This window comes from Salvia miltiorrhiza, chromosome 4 (genome assembly GCF_028751815.1).
Source record: "Salvia miltiorrhiza cultivar Shanhuang (shh) chromosome 4, IMPLAD_Smil_shh, whole genome shotgun sequence".
Taxonomy (NCBI): Eukaryota; Viridiplantae; Streptophyta; class Magnoliopsida; order Lamiales; family Lamiaceae; genus Salvia; species Salvia miltiorrhiza.
Window position 1 is genome coordinate 4233663 of NC_080390.1, and position 13231 is coordinate 4246893.

At 37.2% G+C, this 13231-nt stretch overlaps 1 protein-coding gene and 1 long non-coding RNA gene across 2 annotated transcripts; one reads left to right on the top strand and one right to left on the bottom strand.

Annotated features, from left to right (window-relative positions):
* Positions 1–1936: 1936 nt before the first annotated feature.
* Positions 1937–4475, bottom strand: LOC131022293 (uncharacterized). The gene is made up of 3 exons (XR_009101228.1): positions 4200–4475; positions 2742–2804; positions 1937–2137 (listed from the first exon to the last, which is right to left on the bottom strand). It is a non-coding gene; the product is annotated as an uncharacterized LOC131022293 (long non-coding RNA).
* Positions 4476–10183: 5708 nt separating this feature from the next.
* Positions 10184–13184, top strand: LOC131022294 (dolichol-phosphate mannosyltransferase subunit 1-like). Its single transcript, XM_057951739.1, has 8 exons — positions 10184–10337; positions 11131–11230; positions 11330–11363; positions 11429–11505; positions 11921–11946; positions 12019–12209; positions 12265–12380; positions 12868–13184. Exons 1-8 carry the CDS (start codon positions 10234–10236, stop codon positions 12970–12972), a joined length of 753 nt encoding a protein of 250 aa, XP_057807722.1. The 5' UTR covers positions 10184–10233; the 3' UTR covers positions 12973–13184.
* The last annotated feature ends 47 nt before the right edge of the window (positions 13185–13231 follow it).

Genomic DNA, 13231 nt, shown 5'->3' on the forward strand with positions numbered 1-13231 from the left:
CTTGGGTCACAGAAAATCTACCAACAGTTAGTAGATCGCAATGATTCAAATCACAAATGGCAATTAGGCAAAGTGTTTCAATAATTTGCCAAACAATTGAAAATGAATAACCATAGGGTAGAAATGAATTGACTGAAAGGTCGAAGCAAAATGACCTAATAGTCTGAACCCGTTTGGCTTTTCAGATGAAGGTTTAAAATATATAGGTTTAAAGACCCATATATGACGACTACTGAGATTTTGGTCATGTGGACTGGCCAGGTCCGACATAACTACTTCTCAGTCACTCGGAAATACTTTTCCGAACTTGACAACTCTTATTCCTTGGCTGCAAAAGGTATATTTGGTCTAAAATCACCACTTTCTTCTTAACATCTTGAACATGTCTTTGACAATATTCTAGAGCTTCTCAAACTTAGAATCTGTCTCCTAGTTTAATGCAATCCTTAAACATCTTCTATAGGCGAAATAAGGTAGGCTCGACCTTACTCAACAATGTTCCTCTACATGACCTTAATGTAGTACTTCTAGTACTTAGTGTTCCTTCACATAGCGCTTGAAATGCAACCATATAATTTGAAGCACTCTTCCGTGTTATTGCAAAAAACCTTCTGAATCATCACGCATTCAATAAGGAAATAGCTTTTGCTCATCTGAGCACCTTTATAGGGTATGTGTCACCATATGTAATGCTAAGTCATGGAATGACCTTAGTCAATGCTCTCATTCCAGCTACCAGACTAAATGCCTAATCCAACACGTTTTAACTGAGGCGTTGTCCTCGATAGGTTAAGGTATGTATACTTATCTTGAGTATGTCCTTAGGGTCTCATTAGAATCTTAATTCATTTGTTTCAGCATTGATCCACTGTCGGCGCTTCTAGCTATTATTAAACTCTGAACCATCTTCGAGAACTTCTCTCGTCTTACACACTTGCATAAACTTTTATGATCAATCATAATGGTTGGTAACTGCTAGTACCCATATCACATCTCGTCTTTCCAATTCATAGTAGGTGATCGTAATCAATAGGGATTCTCAGTCATGTCCTCATCTATTGCGATAGGTACTGTAAGTAGAATGGTTTCGAATATCTGAAACTATAAGCTGATAGCTTTAATCGTAATATTATAACATTATACACAAAGCATTTTGACCCCTCGTAAGTCTAACTCTGAAGTTCATACATGAATCATGAAGGTTATCCTCAAGCTATAGCTAGTGATAATCGAGGCTAGAAGCGAGTCTCAGCTTATTAGGGATTAGCAACTGATTACATAAGTCGCACTCATCGCTATAAGCAATATCATACTTAAACTATCATCGAATAAGATAATAGTCGATTAGGTGCTCCGTCTCACGTGAACAACCTGAATGAAGAACTATACCTGCATCAGTGATTCGTGCGTGGCACTCCGCTTGTACTGCTTTCATTGGATTCTCTTCCTCTTTCTCAGCTCTTCACCATGGCTATAGTGAAATATAACTGAGTTTCTAGATTCTATTGTTCTTCTCGTAACAACGATCATGCATTCTTAACGCATCTAAGTTCATTGAGATATCTAATCAATCAATAAAGCATAAAACTTGAATGTAAGCATCAGTACATTCATATAAAACGTGAACTTCTCAATGTTTTAAAATCATTACTACCTTCTTTCTTGCTGAGCCTGACGATGTGATGAAGTGATGAGCTTTGGTTGACTGACTCATATATACTAGTGATCATACTAGAAAAATGGGCTAACTCTAGGGTTCAGAGCAAATGAACTGCTCTGATACCACTTTGTCACGACCGGCCCTAATTAAGGATAATTAAGCCGGGGAAACCGTGACTAATGGAGGGAGATTAGAAGCGGGGTAGAAAGGGGGATAATAAAACAAGGAATGATCGCATTTCATCATTTTTTAACAAAAGGAATATTTATAATATCACGGAGGTTTAGTCGTATAGACTCAAATAACTAGTAAGTTCGGATAACTCCGACTTAACCAAAATAACATAAAACTTCTGAGTACGCAGCGGAAAAAGGTTCTGATTACATGTATGAAGACATGTATCCCTAGAGTTCATTAATACATAATAAGACAAAAGAGTCCTGCTCGTCACTTCATCACTATCGGCAGCTGCTCAACCTGCACATTTAGAAATATATGCAGGGCTTGAGTACAAAAGTACTCAGTGGGCACGTATGCCTAAGTATAAAAATACATGCTTCAAAACTGTAAATTGTCATGCCATCATAAACAGTACAGCAAGGGAGTTTTTCGCTAAAAAGGCCCAAGCTTACTAAATTCATTTGTGATTCTTAGAGTTCGACTGCAGTCTAAGTTCTCTTGTAATCTATCATATCTGGAACTGTGTGCCGGAGAGGTGGCCACCTCTCACGGTCACTTGACCGGCCAACCCGCTAGATGACTCACGGTCACTGGTGTACACTAGTCCTGGCAGGATAGCTATCAACTGCTCAAGACCCGAATTCGATTACATAACTGGCAAAGCCACATCAGATAGATATCATACCAAACATTGAAACATTTATGGCAAGACAACAGTTGAAATAATTTTCAATTCAAGGATTTTGTAACGAAATAACTTGCTCAAATGTAACATTAAACTCATTTGATAGATATATATAAAACTGAAATTAACAGTTAAATCATCTCATGCATTCATTCGTATAAGAGGCCTACGACACGCAGGGGATCTCTATATACATATAGTAAAAGAAATGCCCACCTGATAGTGAAGCTTTGCTACAGTTCAGTAACTCATTGACTAGCTCTTACTCTTTCGCTTAACCTTGAATGCGAGAACATAAGGTCAAACCTTAGCTCGATTAAAATTCTCAAATAAATGAGAATGCGTAAAATAAATATGCATGGCTCATATTCCTTTAATTATTATTCTGCGACAATAATCTGAGAAATTCTAATAATAATCCAAACTATAGGATTAAAACTCGTCTTATGAGGTTGGATTATTGATCTTAATTAATCCACTCATCTTAGGGTTTGCTAACCCGCTTACTAATCTCATAACCTTGTTTTAAAATTAAATCCAATTAATCTGATAATAATCTTAATCGGACTAAATAAAATATTAACAACACTCCAATTACTAATAGGAGCCCAACATAGTGCAAATTCATTAAGAATTTAATAGAAAATATGGGCCCGCATTGAAGTCCAAAATAAATAAATATAGCAGTCCATCTACAAAATAATACTCTTAGGCCCAATTGAGGAAATAAATTAGTCCACTATTAAATAAAACAATCAGCCCAAGGTAGGCCCATAATACTTAGCCCATTCCAACTAAAAGGATGGCCCAATTCCCATTCCTATTTTCCTCAATATGGCTGAACATCAGCCTTTCCCTCAAATCACTCTCGCTCTCCTCTCTCTCACGCTTAACACGCTCGGCTATCTCTCTCAATTCACAATCCGAATCTCTCTCTTCTTTTTCTCAAGGCCGACGCTTGGCCTCTTCTTCTCCGGTCAGGACCGCTCGGCCACTTTCATCCAGAAGTCTCGCCGCCTCTTGCTCCGGTCGGTGTCTGCTGCCTCCGTCGAGCGGCCGCTGCTGTCATGCCTTTGCCTGGAATCCGGCGAGAGATCGCCGCCTGGGAGCAGCGCCGTTCATCTCCCTCTTTCTCTCCATCTGTCCTCCGCTGAGGAACCCGCCGCTGTCACTCGATTTCCGCCGAGCCCCGACGCCGCTGCTGCTACTGGAAGGCCGGCTTCGCCGTGCCGCTGCACTCCAGAATCGGCGAGATTCGCCGCCGCGGAAGCTCGCCGGAGAGACGACGATAAGCCGCCTCAACCGTCGGCTCTTTCTCTCTTTCGATCTCGACTCCCAGCGAAGTCGCAGCGACAAGCCACCAGTCAGCCTCCCATCTCGATTTATTGAATCAGGTACAGTAAAATACCCCCCATTCCCCTTAAAATTCTAAGTTCGGTGGTGTGAAAGTAAATCTCTTGGAAACTAGTATTCTATGATTCTCATAAATGATATTGCTGTATTGGGTGTTTGTGTTCAAGAGTCAATCTACTAAACTGAACTTAAGGTACTTGTCTCACATAAAAATTCTAGTGTTATGCCATTCACTTCATGCTTTACTCTAAATAATTAAATCTGATGATATGCTTATTGGTGTGAATCATGTAGCATGAAGAGTACTGAGATAGTATATACCTTGCATGAGTTTGTGTTGGTGGCTGCTGTTATTATTGAATTCAATGGGAAAGGAACTCTCGATACTTGGCAGTTGGCAGCAGGAATTAACTTCTCTTCATCTCCCTTTCTGGTGGTTGGTGTATGAGAGAAGGAATGAAGTGTTAGGCTGGTGCTTTAATAAGTGAGTTGTTGGCTGTAAAGTCAAAGGATTGGAGATGGTGGTTGGCTGAGTTGAAGGGAGGAGCCGATTGGTCTTCTCTCATTTTTCTTCTTTTTACACTCACGCGTTATCTCCCGCATGCTATCTCCCGCATGCTTGTAGGTATGTAGCTGTAGTGTTTTGTGATAGTGATAGGTTTTGATTGTAAGTAGGGAATAGTGGTGATGTAAATAATTCCCTACGGTCATTGTGTAAAGTTGTATCTGACAATCTAATTTCTTTGTATCATCGCATATCTATAAAATTGGTTCTAGGTTTTGCTGAATAACTATGCTTCGATATAACATCTCTACGAATTAAATAACTAATTTAACTCGTTCTCATTAGTCGGAACTAAATCACGACTTTCAAGTAACTAATAGAAATAAAATCTCTATCGCATATAAAATAACAACTTTAACTTGACTTTGCTAAGTCAATTATAAATCTGAAAATATAAATTATTGACTGGCTCAATAATTTATATTGCGGTTTTTCTCACTCGAGTTAACAAGCACAACTGAAATAATAATAGGCATAGTATACATACAATTTAGAATCATAGCTGAATTTTAAACATAAATAATTACTGTTTTTTTTTATTATTATTATTATTAAATAGTGAAGGATGCAACAATAATTATCGCATTACTGGTCTTAATCATAAATAAAAGAGTGGGCTACTACATGCATGGGATGGTAATATTTTCATTGCCTTGATATATGGGGATTAAACTATTTAGCAATTAAGTTTGTAATCCTTATTTAATAACTATTAGCTGGTTCTTCCTCTGGATCAATTTTTAGGAATGTAATGTCCCGATGATGGGGTTTGCTCCGTTCTCGCAAGCCTCAAATATCTTGGCTAAAGAAAATCTTCGAACGTCGGCGGTGCTCCCAAACATCCAAGATGATTCGGAGGAGGAGAAGCCGAAATCCAAGACCACCCGCGCCCAATACTCCAGCGAAGAGACCGAGCTCGTGACAATATTGTGGGCGGAGGCTACCCACAATTCTATTTTCAGAACTTCCCAAAAGTTGCTCCAATATTGGGGATCAATCACCGAGAAGTACAGCAACCTCAAACCGGTGGGAGCGCCGACACGTAAGCCGGATCATCTCAAATCCCACTTCGCACCAAAAGGACACGAAATTTTTCGAGGGCTACTACAACACTTGCAAGGACCAGGGGGGCAGCGGTATGAGCGACGACCAAATTATCGAACAAGCCCAAACGATGTACGAGGCGAATTTTAGGAAGAGATTCGGCTACATCAAAGCTTGGAAAGTCCTGCACGAGTGTGAAAGGTTCTCGTCGTAAGCCGCAGATGTCCACTCCACGAAGAAGTCGAAGGGCTCCGAAAGCCAAGCAACCACCACTTCTTCGGAGCCGAGTATTACGACAAGGCCCCAAGGCCAAAAAGCGACAAAGCGAGACAAGGGCAAGGGAATAAGGGGGAAGAGTTTTCGGGAAAGTCACCGTACTCCGAAGCCCTTTAGAAGGTCGCCGAAAGCATGAAGGAGCATGCCCTTCAAACGAGCCACATTGCCGAGGCCAAAAAAATGCAAGCCGAGTTGAAAAGGAAGGAGCTCGATATGAAGCTCTTGAACACGGATACTACGCACATGACGGATGCACAATTGGTCTTGCACAACCACATGATCCAAGAAGTGCGTCTAGGCTTATTTAAATTATGATTTTAATTCATGGAATTTTTTTTCTTTAGTTTAAATTATGTAATTTTTTTTTAATTTAAATTATTTAATATTTATTTTTATTGCAATGTTAGAATTTTAATTTTAATGAAATTTGGAATTTTATAATCAACAATAGTATAAATACGGTGGGGCTACTACAATATCACCAATATTCATATTTGTATTCGAGTTAATCACAAAATTTCGTATTCGAATATCAAAAATTTGAATTGAATACCAAACTAGACCAAAAATATTTGATTCATTTAATAAAGGGAAGAAATATAATTATGCTATTTTTCTAATATAAATAAAAGCAATTAATATCAAACAATGAAATGCTTACTATATTTTTATTAAATTATTATTCAATACTCATTAAATCCTTGAATAAAAATAAAAATAATATAAAGCATTATTTAACAATATATATCATAAAAAGATAAATAATAATATATGTATAAGTATTAGATACAAAATATATATAATTTCATTGTTATCTAAGTTGATAATTTAACATAATTATAGTGTACTAAAATAATTTTAAAAGTTATAGGGTTACGTATATATTATGTTATACTATATAATAAAAAACTATATACGTATTATATATTATATGTTATATACATTGATATTAATATACCAATAATTTCGTTATACCGTAAGGTATGGTATACCGATTTTCGGTATGGTATACCGCACTATCGGTACGACAACGGTATGGAAATTCTCATACCGAACTTTTCGGTATGCCGATCTTCGGTATACCGAAAAGTACGGTACGACAACGGTATGAAAATTCTCATACCGCAATTTATGGTATGGTATACGGTATGATGGAAAATTTTCGGCATACCGTACCGATCCACCCCTAATCCCAAGCAATGGGCTAGTTGGTGGAGTGAGTGTGTTAATTTTCACGAATATGTGCGCAGAGACATTCCAATTACACAACATAGGGGCTGATATTGCTGGTAAGTTACTGAATATGCGAAAATTGCGGGTATTAGGGTACCCGACAAGTTCCGTCGGGTACCCTCAAATTTTGGGTAGGGATGGAATATTTTAGAGAAACACTGTTCGACTGATTGTAATCAATTTTGATTAATTTAACCCATATTATTCGGGTTCGATCCGTTTTGAGCAATTTACGTTGGATCCGATCGAATTGTAATTGCCGAATGTGATTGTAGGGCGAATTCATCAATTAGGGAGCATTTCTAAGGCTTTAGCGGTGTTGATCGGGAATTATTCAATGGAAGCCAAAGCGGAGGGGAACAAGTATAGCATAATCGTTCCCACTTTCAACGAGCGCCTCAACATCGCTCTGATTGTTTACCTCATCTTCAAGCATCTCCCGTGAGTCTTTCTCCTTGTTTGTGTGTGATTCTGATTACTATAGTTGAAGATGATTGTGGAAGTTGGCAATAAATGTTTGAATTGGATCCTTGAATTTTATGTGAATACGTGATAATTGCTTTGCCGTTATGGTTGCGGTAATGGTAGATAGAAAGAGGTGAAATTTGCTGGAATTGATACAGATGGGACTTTAAGATTATTTTTTCCGGGCAATGTATTGCTAATTTTTAAGAGAATTGCTTGGTGGTATTTGCGCTTGATTCTTTTTCTTGAGCTGTTTGTAGGGATACTTTTGAATGTTCAGTTTTCAGAAGTGAATTTGAAAGTTAATCATTAGGAATCCCAGTTTCATATTCGTTACACTAATCAACCCTAAAGACTTAAAAAGTTCAATATTATTTGGTTGTTTTAATGGCTGCTAGATATCCAAAAACGCTTCGACACTTCTCATAATGTTCTTGTGGAGTCCTTGGTAGATTCTTAGTAGTGGTTCTTGTTTCCTAGAGTAGAAACATGAGACATGTTTTCACATGCATGGGATGGTAATATTTTCATTGCCTTGATATATGGGGATTAAACTATTTAGCAATTAAGTTTGTAATCCTTATTTAATAACTATTAGCTGGTTCTTCCTCTGGATCAATTTTTAGGAATGTAATGTCCCGATGATGGGGTTTGCTCCGTTCTCGCAAGCCTCAAATATCTTGGCTAAAGAAAATCTTCGAACGTCGGCGGTGCTCCCAAACATCCAAGATGATTCGGAGGAGGAGAAGCCGAAATCCAAGACCACCCGCGCCCAATACTCCAGCGAAGAGACCGAGCTCGTGACAATATTGTGGGCGGAGGCTACCCACAATTCTATTTTCAGAACTTCCCAAAAGTTGCTCCAATATTGGGGATCAATCACCGAGAAGTACAGCAACCTCAAACCGGTGGGAGCGCCGACACGTAAGCCGGATCATCTCAAATCCCACTTCGCACCAAAAGGACACGAAATTTTTCGAGGGCTACTACAACACTTGCAAGGACCAGGGGGGCAGCGGTATGAGCGACGACCAAATTATCGAACAAGCCCAAACGATGTACGAGGCGAATTTTAGGAAGAGATTCGGCTACATCAAAGCTTGGAAAGTCCTGCACGAGTGTGAAAGGTTCTCGTCGTAAGCCGCAGATGTCCACTCCACGAAGAAGTCGAAGGGCTCCGAAAGCCAAGCAACCACCACTTCTTCGGAGCCGAGTATTACGACAAGGCCCCAAGGCCAAAAAGCGACAAAGCGAGACAAGGGCAAGGGAATAAGGGGGAAGAGTTTTCGGGAAAGTCACCGTACTCCGAAGCCCTTTAGAAGGTCGCCGAAAGCATGAAGGAGCATGCCCTTCAAACGAGCCACATTGCCGAGGCCAAAAAAATGCAAGCCGAGTTGAAAAGGAAGGAGCTCGATATGAAGCTCTTGAACACGGATACTACGCACATGACGGATGCACAATTGGTCTTGCACAACCACATGATCCAAGAAGTGCGTCTAGGCTTATTTAAATTATGATTTTAATTCATGGAATTTTTTTTCTTTAGTTTAAATTATGTAATTTTTTTTTAATTTAAATTATTTAATATTTATTTTTATTGCAATGTTAGAATTTTAATTTTAATGAAATTTGGAATTTTATAATCAACAATAGTATAAATACGGTGGGGCTACTACAATATCACCAATATTCATATTTGTATTCGAGTTAATCACAAAATTTCGTATTCGAATATCAAAAATTTGAATTGAATACCAAACTAGACCAAAAATATTTGATTCATTTAATAAAGGGAAGAAATATAATTATGCTATTTTTCTAATATAAATAAAAGCAATTAATATCAAACAATGAAATGCTTACTATATTTTTATTAAATTATTATTCAATACTCATTAAATCCTTGAATAAAAATAAAAATAATATAAAGCATTATTTAACAATATATATCATAAAAAGATAAATAATAATATATGTATAAGTATTAGATACAAAATATATATAATTTCATTGTTATCTAAGTTGATAATTTAACATAATTATAGTGTACTAAAATAATTTTAAAAGTTATAGGGTTACGTATATATTATGTTATACTATATAATAAAAAACTATATACGTATTATATATTATATGTTATATACATTGATATTAATATACCAATAATTTCGTTATACCGTAAGGTATGGTATACCGATTTTCGGTATGGTATACCGCACTATCGGTACGACAACGGTATGGAAATTCTCATACCGAACTTTTCGGTATGCCGATCTTCGGTATACCGAAAAGTACGGTACGACAACGGTATGAAAATTCTCATACCGCAATTTATGGTATGGTATACGGTATGATGGAAAATTTTCGGCATACCGTACCGATCCACCCCTAATCCCAAGCAATGGGCTAGTTGGTGGAGTGAGTGTGTTAATTTTCACGAATATGTGCGCAGAGACATTCCAATTACACAACATAGGGGCTGATATTGCTGGTAAGTTACTGAATATGCGAAAATTGCGGGTATTAGGGTACCCGACAAGTTCCGTCGGGTACCCTCAAATTTTGGGTAGGGATGGAATATTTTAGAGAAACACTGTTCGACTGATTGTAATCAATTTTGATTAATTTAACCCATATTATTCGGGTTCGATCCGTTTTGAGCAATTTACGTTGGATCCGATCGAATTGTAATTGCCGAATGTGATTGTAGGGCGAATTCATCAATTAGGGAGCATTTCTAAGGCTTTAGCGGTGTTGATCGGGAATTATTCAATGGAAGCCAAAGCGGAGGGGAACAAGTATAGCATAATCGTTCCCACTTTCAACGAGCGCCTCAACATCGCTCTGATTGTTTACCTCATCTTCAAGCATCTCCCGTGAGTCTTTCTCCTTGTTTGTGTGTGATTCTGATTACTATAGTTGAAGATGATTGTGGAAGTTGGCAATAAATGTTTGAATTGGATCCTTGAATTTTATGTGAATACGTGATAATTGCTTTGCCGTTATGGTTGCGGTAATGGTAGATAGAAAGAGGTGAAATTTGCTGGAATTGATACAGATGGGACTTTAAGATTATTTTTTCCGGACAATGTATTGCTAATTTTTAAGAGAATTGCTTGGTGGTATTTGCGCTTGATTCTTTTTCTTGAGCTGTTTGTAGGGATACTTTTGAATGTTCAGTTTTCAGAAGTGAATTTGAAAGTTAATCATTAGGAATCCCAGTTTCATATTCGTTACACTAATCAACCCTAAAGACTTAAAAAGTTCAATATTATTTGGTTGTTTTAATGGCTGCTAGATATCCAAAAAAGCTTCGACACTTCTCCTAATGTTCTTGTGGAGTCCTTGGTAGATTCTTAGTAGTGGTTCTTGTTTCCGAGAGTAGAAACATGAGACATGTTTTCACATGCATGGGATGGTAATATTTTCATTGCCTTGATATATGGGGATCAAACTATTTAGCAATTAAGTTTGTAATCCTTATTTAATAACTATTAGCTGGTTCTTCCTCTGGATCAATTTTTAGGAATGTATACATAAAACACAGTAGTTAAACCATTTACATAGATGGACTTATCACATTTTTTTGTCTGATCGGAACTATTAGTGATGTGCTTTGGTGCTGCATGCAACAATTAGATATTGTTTTGTACCTTCTGTTTGGATCAGGAATGTAAATTTTGAGATCATAGTGGTGGATGATGGGAGTCCTGATGGAACTCAGGAAATTGTCAAACAGCTGCAGGAAGTATATGGAGAAGATCGTATCGTATGTTTGGGCACTTTCCTTCTTTCAATTTGTAACTTCTGATTTATTAAAGCTTGGGCTTTTAATTGTCTATTTACTCATACTGGTCTCATAATGCAGTTGTTGAGACCTAGACCAAAGAAGCTTGGCTTAGGTATGTACTTGACATGTTATATTCTAAAAGATGATTGTAAAACTTCTAAAGGTTTTTCATTTCAGGGACGGCCTACGTTCACGGTTTGAAACACGCAACTGGAAATTTTGTTGTCATAATGGATGCAGACTTATCACACCATGTACGTATGCACTCTTAGATGCAATAAGAAAATGGAATGTCCTTTGTGTATTTCCTAGTGAAAATATAGTATGATAAGTTGATAACTTCCGGTTATCTAACCTTAGTATCATACCCTATCCTGTCTGTTCTCGGTCATATGAAAAACAAAAAAATTCTGTAATTCTACAAAATTCAGTTCTTGAGAGTCATGACTATTCCCTATATAAAATTTGTCAATGATGTGAACAAACTTAAAACCTTTAAGAAGAACAGAAAGTTTTTGGCCATTGGCTTGCCAATTAAGATGACTTGGAAAATATGAGCTGTCATTTAATTGAACTCTTGCAAAGCTCAAGTACTTTTCTTTACTGCAATTATTCTTAATTTCCTTATCCCAATTGGTTAATTTTTTTCTTTTTGATTCTCTCTAACAGCCAAAATACCTTCCAAGCTTTATCAAGTAAGTTTTTTGCTTTGTGAAGTACTGGATTTTTTATGAACTCAGTATATTAATAGCATTTCTTGAGGTCAGGAAACAAATGGAGACAAGTGCGAGCATAGTTTCTGGGACTCGGTATGTAAAAGGTGGTGGGGTTCATGGCTGGAACCTGATGCGCAAATTGACGAGCAGAGGAGCCAATGTCCTTGCACAAACATTTCTATGGCCAGGTGTATCCGACCTGACCGGATCATTCAGGTATTATACAACAACAATAATTATTAGTTCCCCCTATTCAGATACCAAACTAAAGTTTTGTTCTGAACTTTTGTTGTGAAGGCTTTACAAAAAAATCTGTGCTTGAAGATGTTATAAACTCCTGTGTGAGTAAGGGGTATGTTTTCCATATGGAGATGATAGTTAGAGCTTCAAGAAAGGGTTATCACATTGAAGAGGTATTCACAATTTTTAATATACTCGGTATCTTGTATTGATCATGTTACATAACATGCCTATATGTTTGTTTATTATCTGGAAATGAAAAGGCAGTTAACCCTTCACTATTGGAAGAGTCGCTATTGTATTGATTCACATTTCCAACTAAATATCAAATTTCATAGAATTAGTAACATGGACTATGACCCGTTCTAGACTGCCTAACACTAATGTGTTTAGACTTCTCCCAAGTGGATAATTAACAAAAAAAGGCCTTTGCTCCATTCTTTAATTATACATTTCCTGGCTTGCCAAGTTTGATAAATGGAGCAAATTTAGCAAATCATGTGATTTGGCATGCTAGCTTGTCGCAGTTGACTTTTTTCAACGGATTGTTTTATGTCATGTTTAATCTTTCTTCCTAGCATAGTTCTACGTAAAAGTGATGTCTACTGCTGCTTTTTATATTGAAGCCGGTCTGTAATATTGTGTTTCATCTTTTCATAGGTCCCAATCACATTTGTCGACAGAGTATATGGAAGCTCAAAACTCGGGGGATCGGAAATAGTGGAGTATCTCAAGGGGCTTTTATACCTTCTTGTCACAACTTGAAGAGAATGAAAAGTGGAGCATTTTGCAGAGTTTTCTAACCTGCCCATTTTGAAGCAACAAACATATCAGTTCTTTGCGCCTATTGTACCACTAACTCAATTTTGATGCGACTCTAAACTAAATTTTTAGATTAGAAATTATAGTTGATGCGACAGTAACCTGATAATATGATAAAAAAAAATAATATATTTATACAAGGTGTTTTGAAATTATAGATGCTGCTTCCTGATAAAATAGTCGTTATACCGTAAGGTATGGT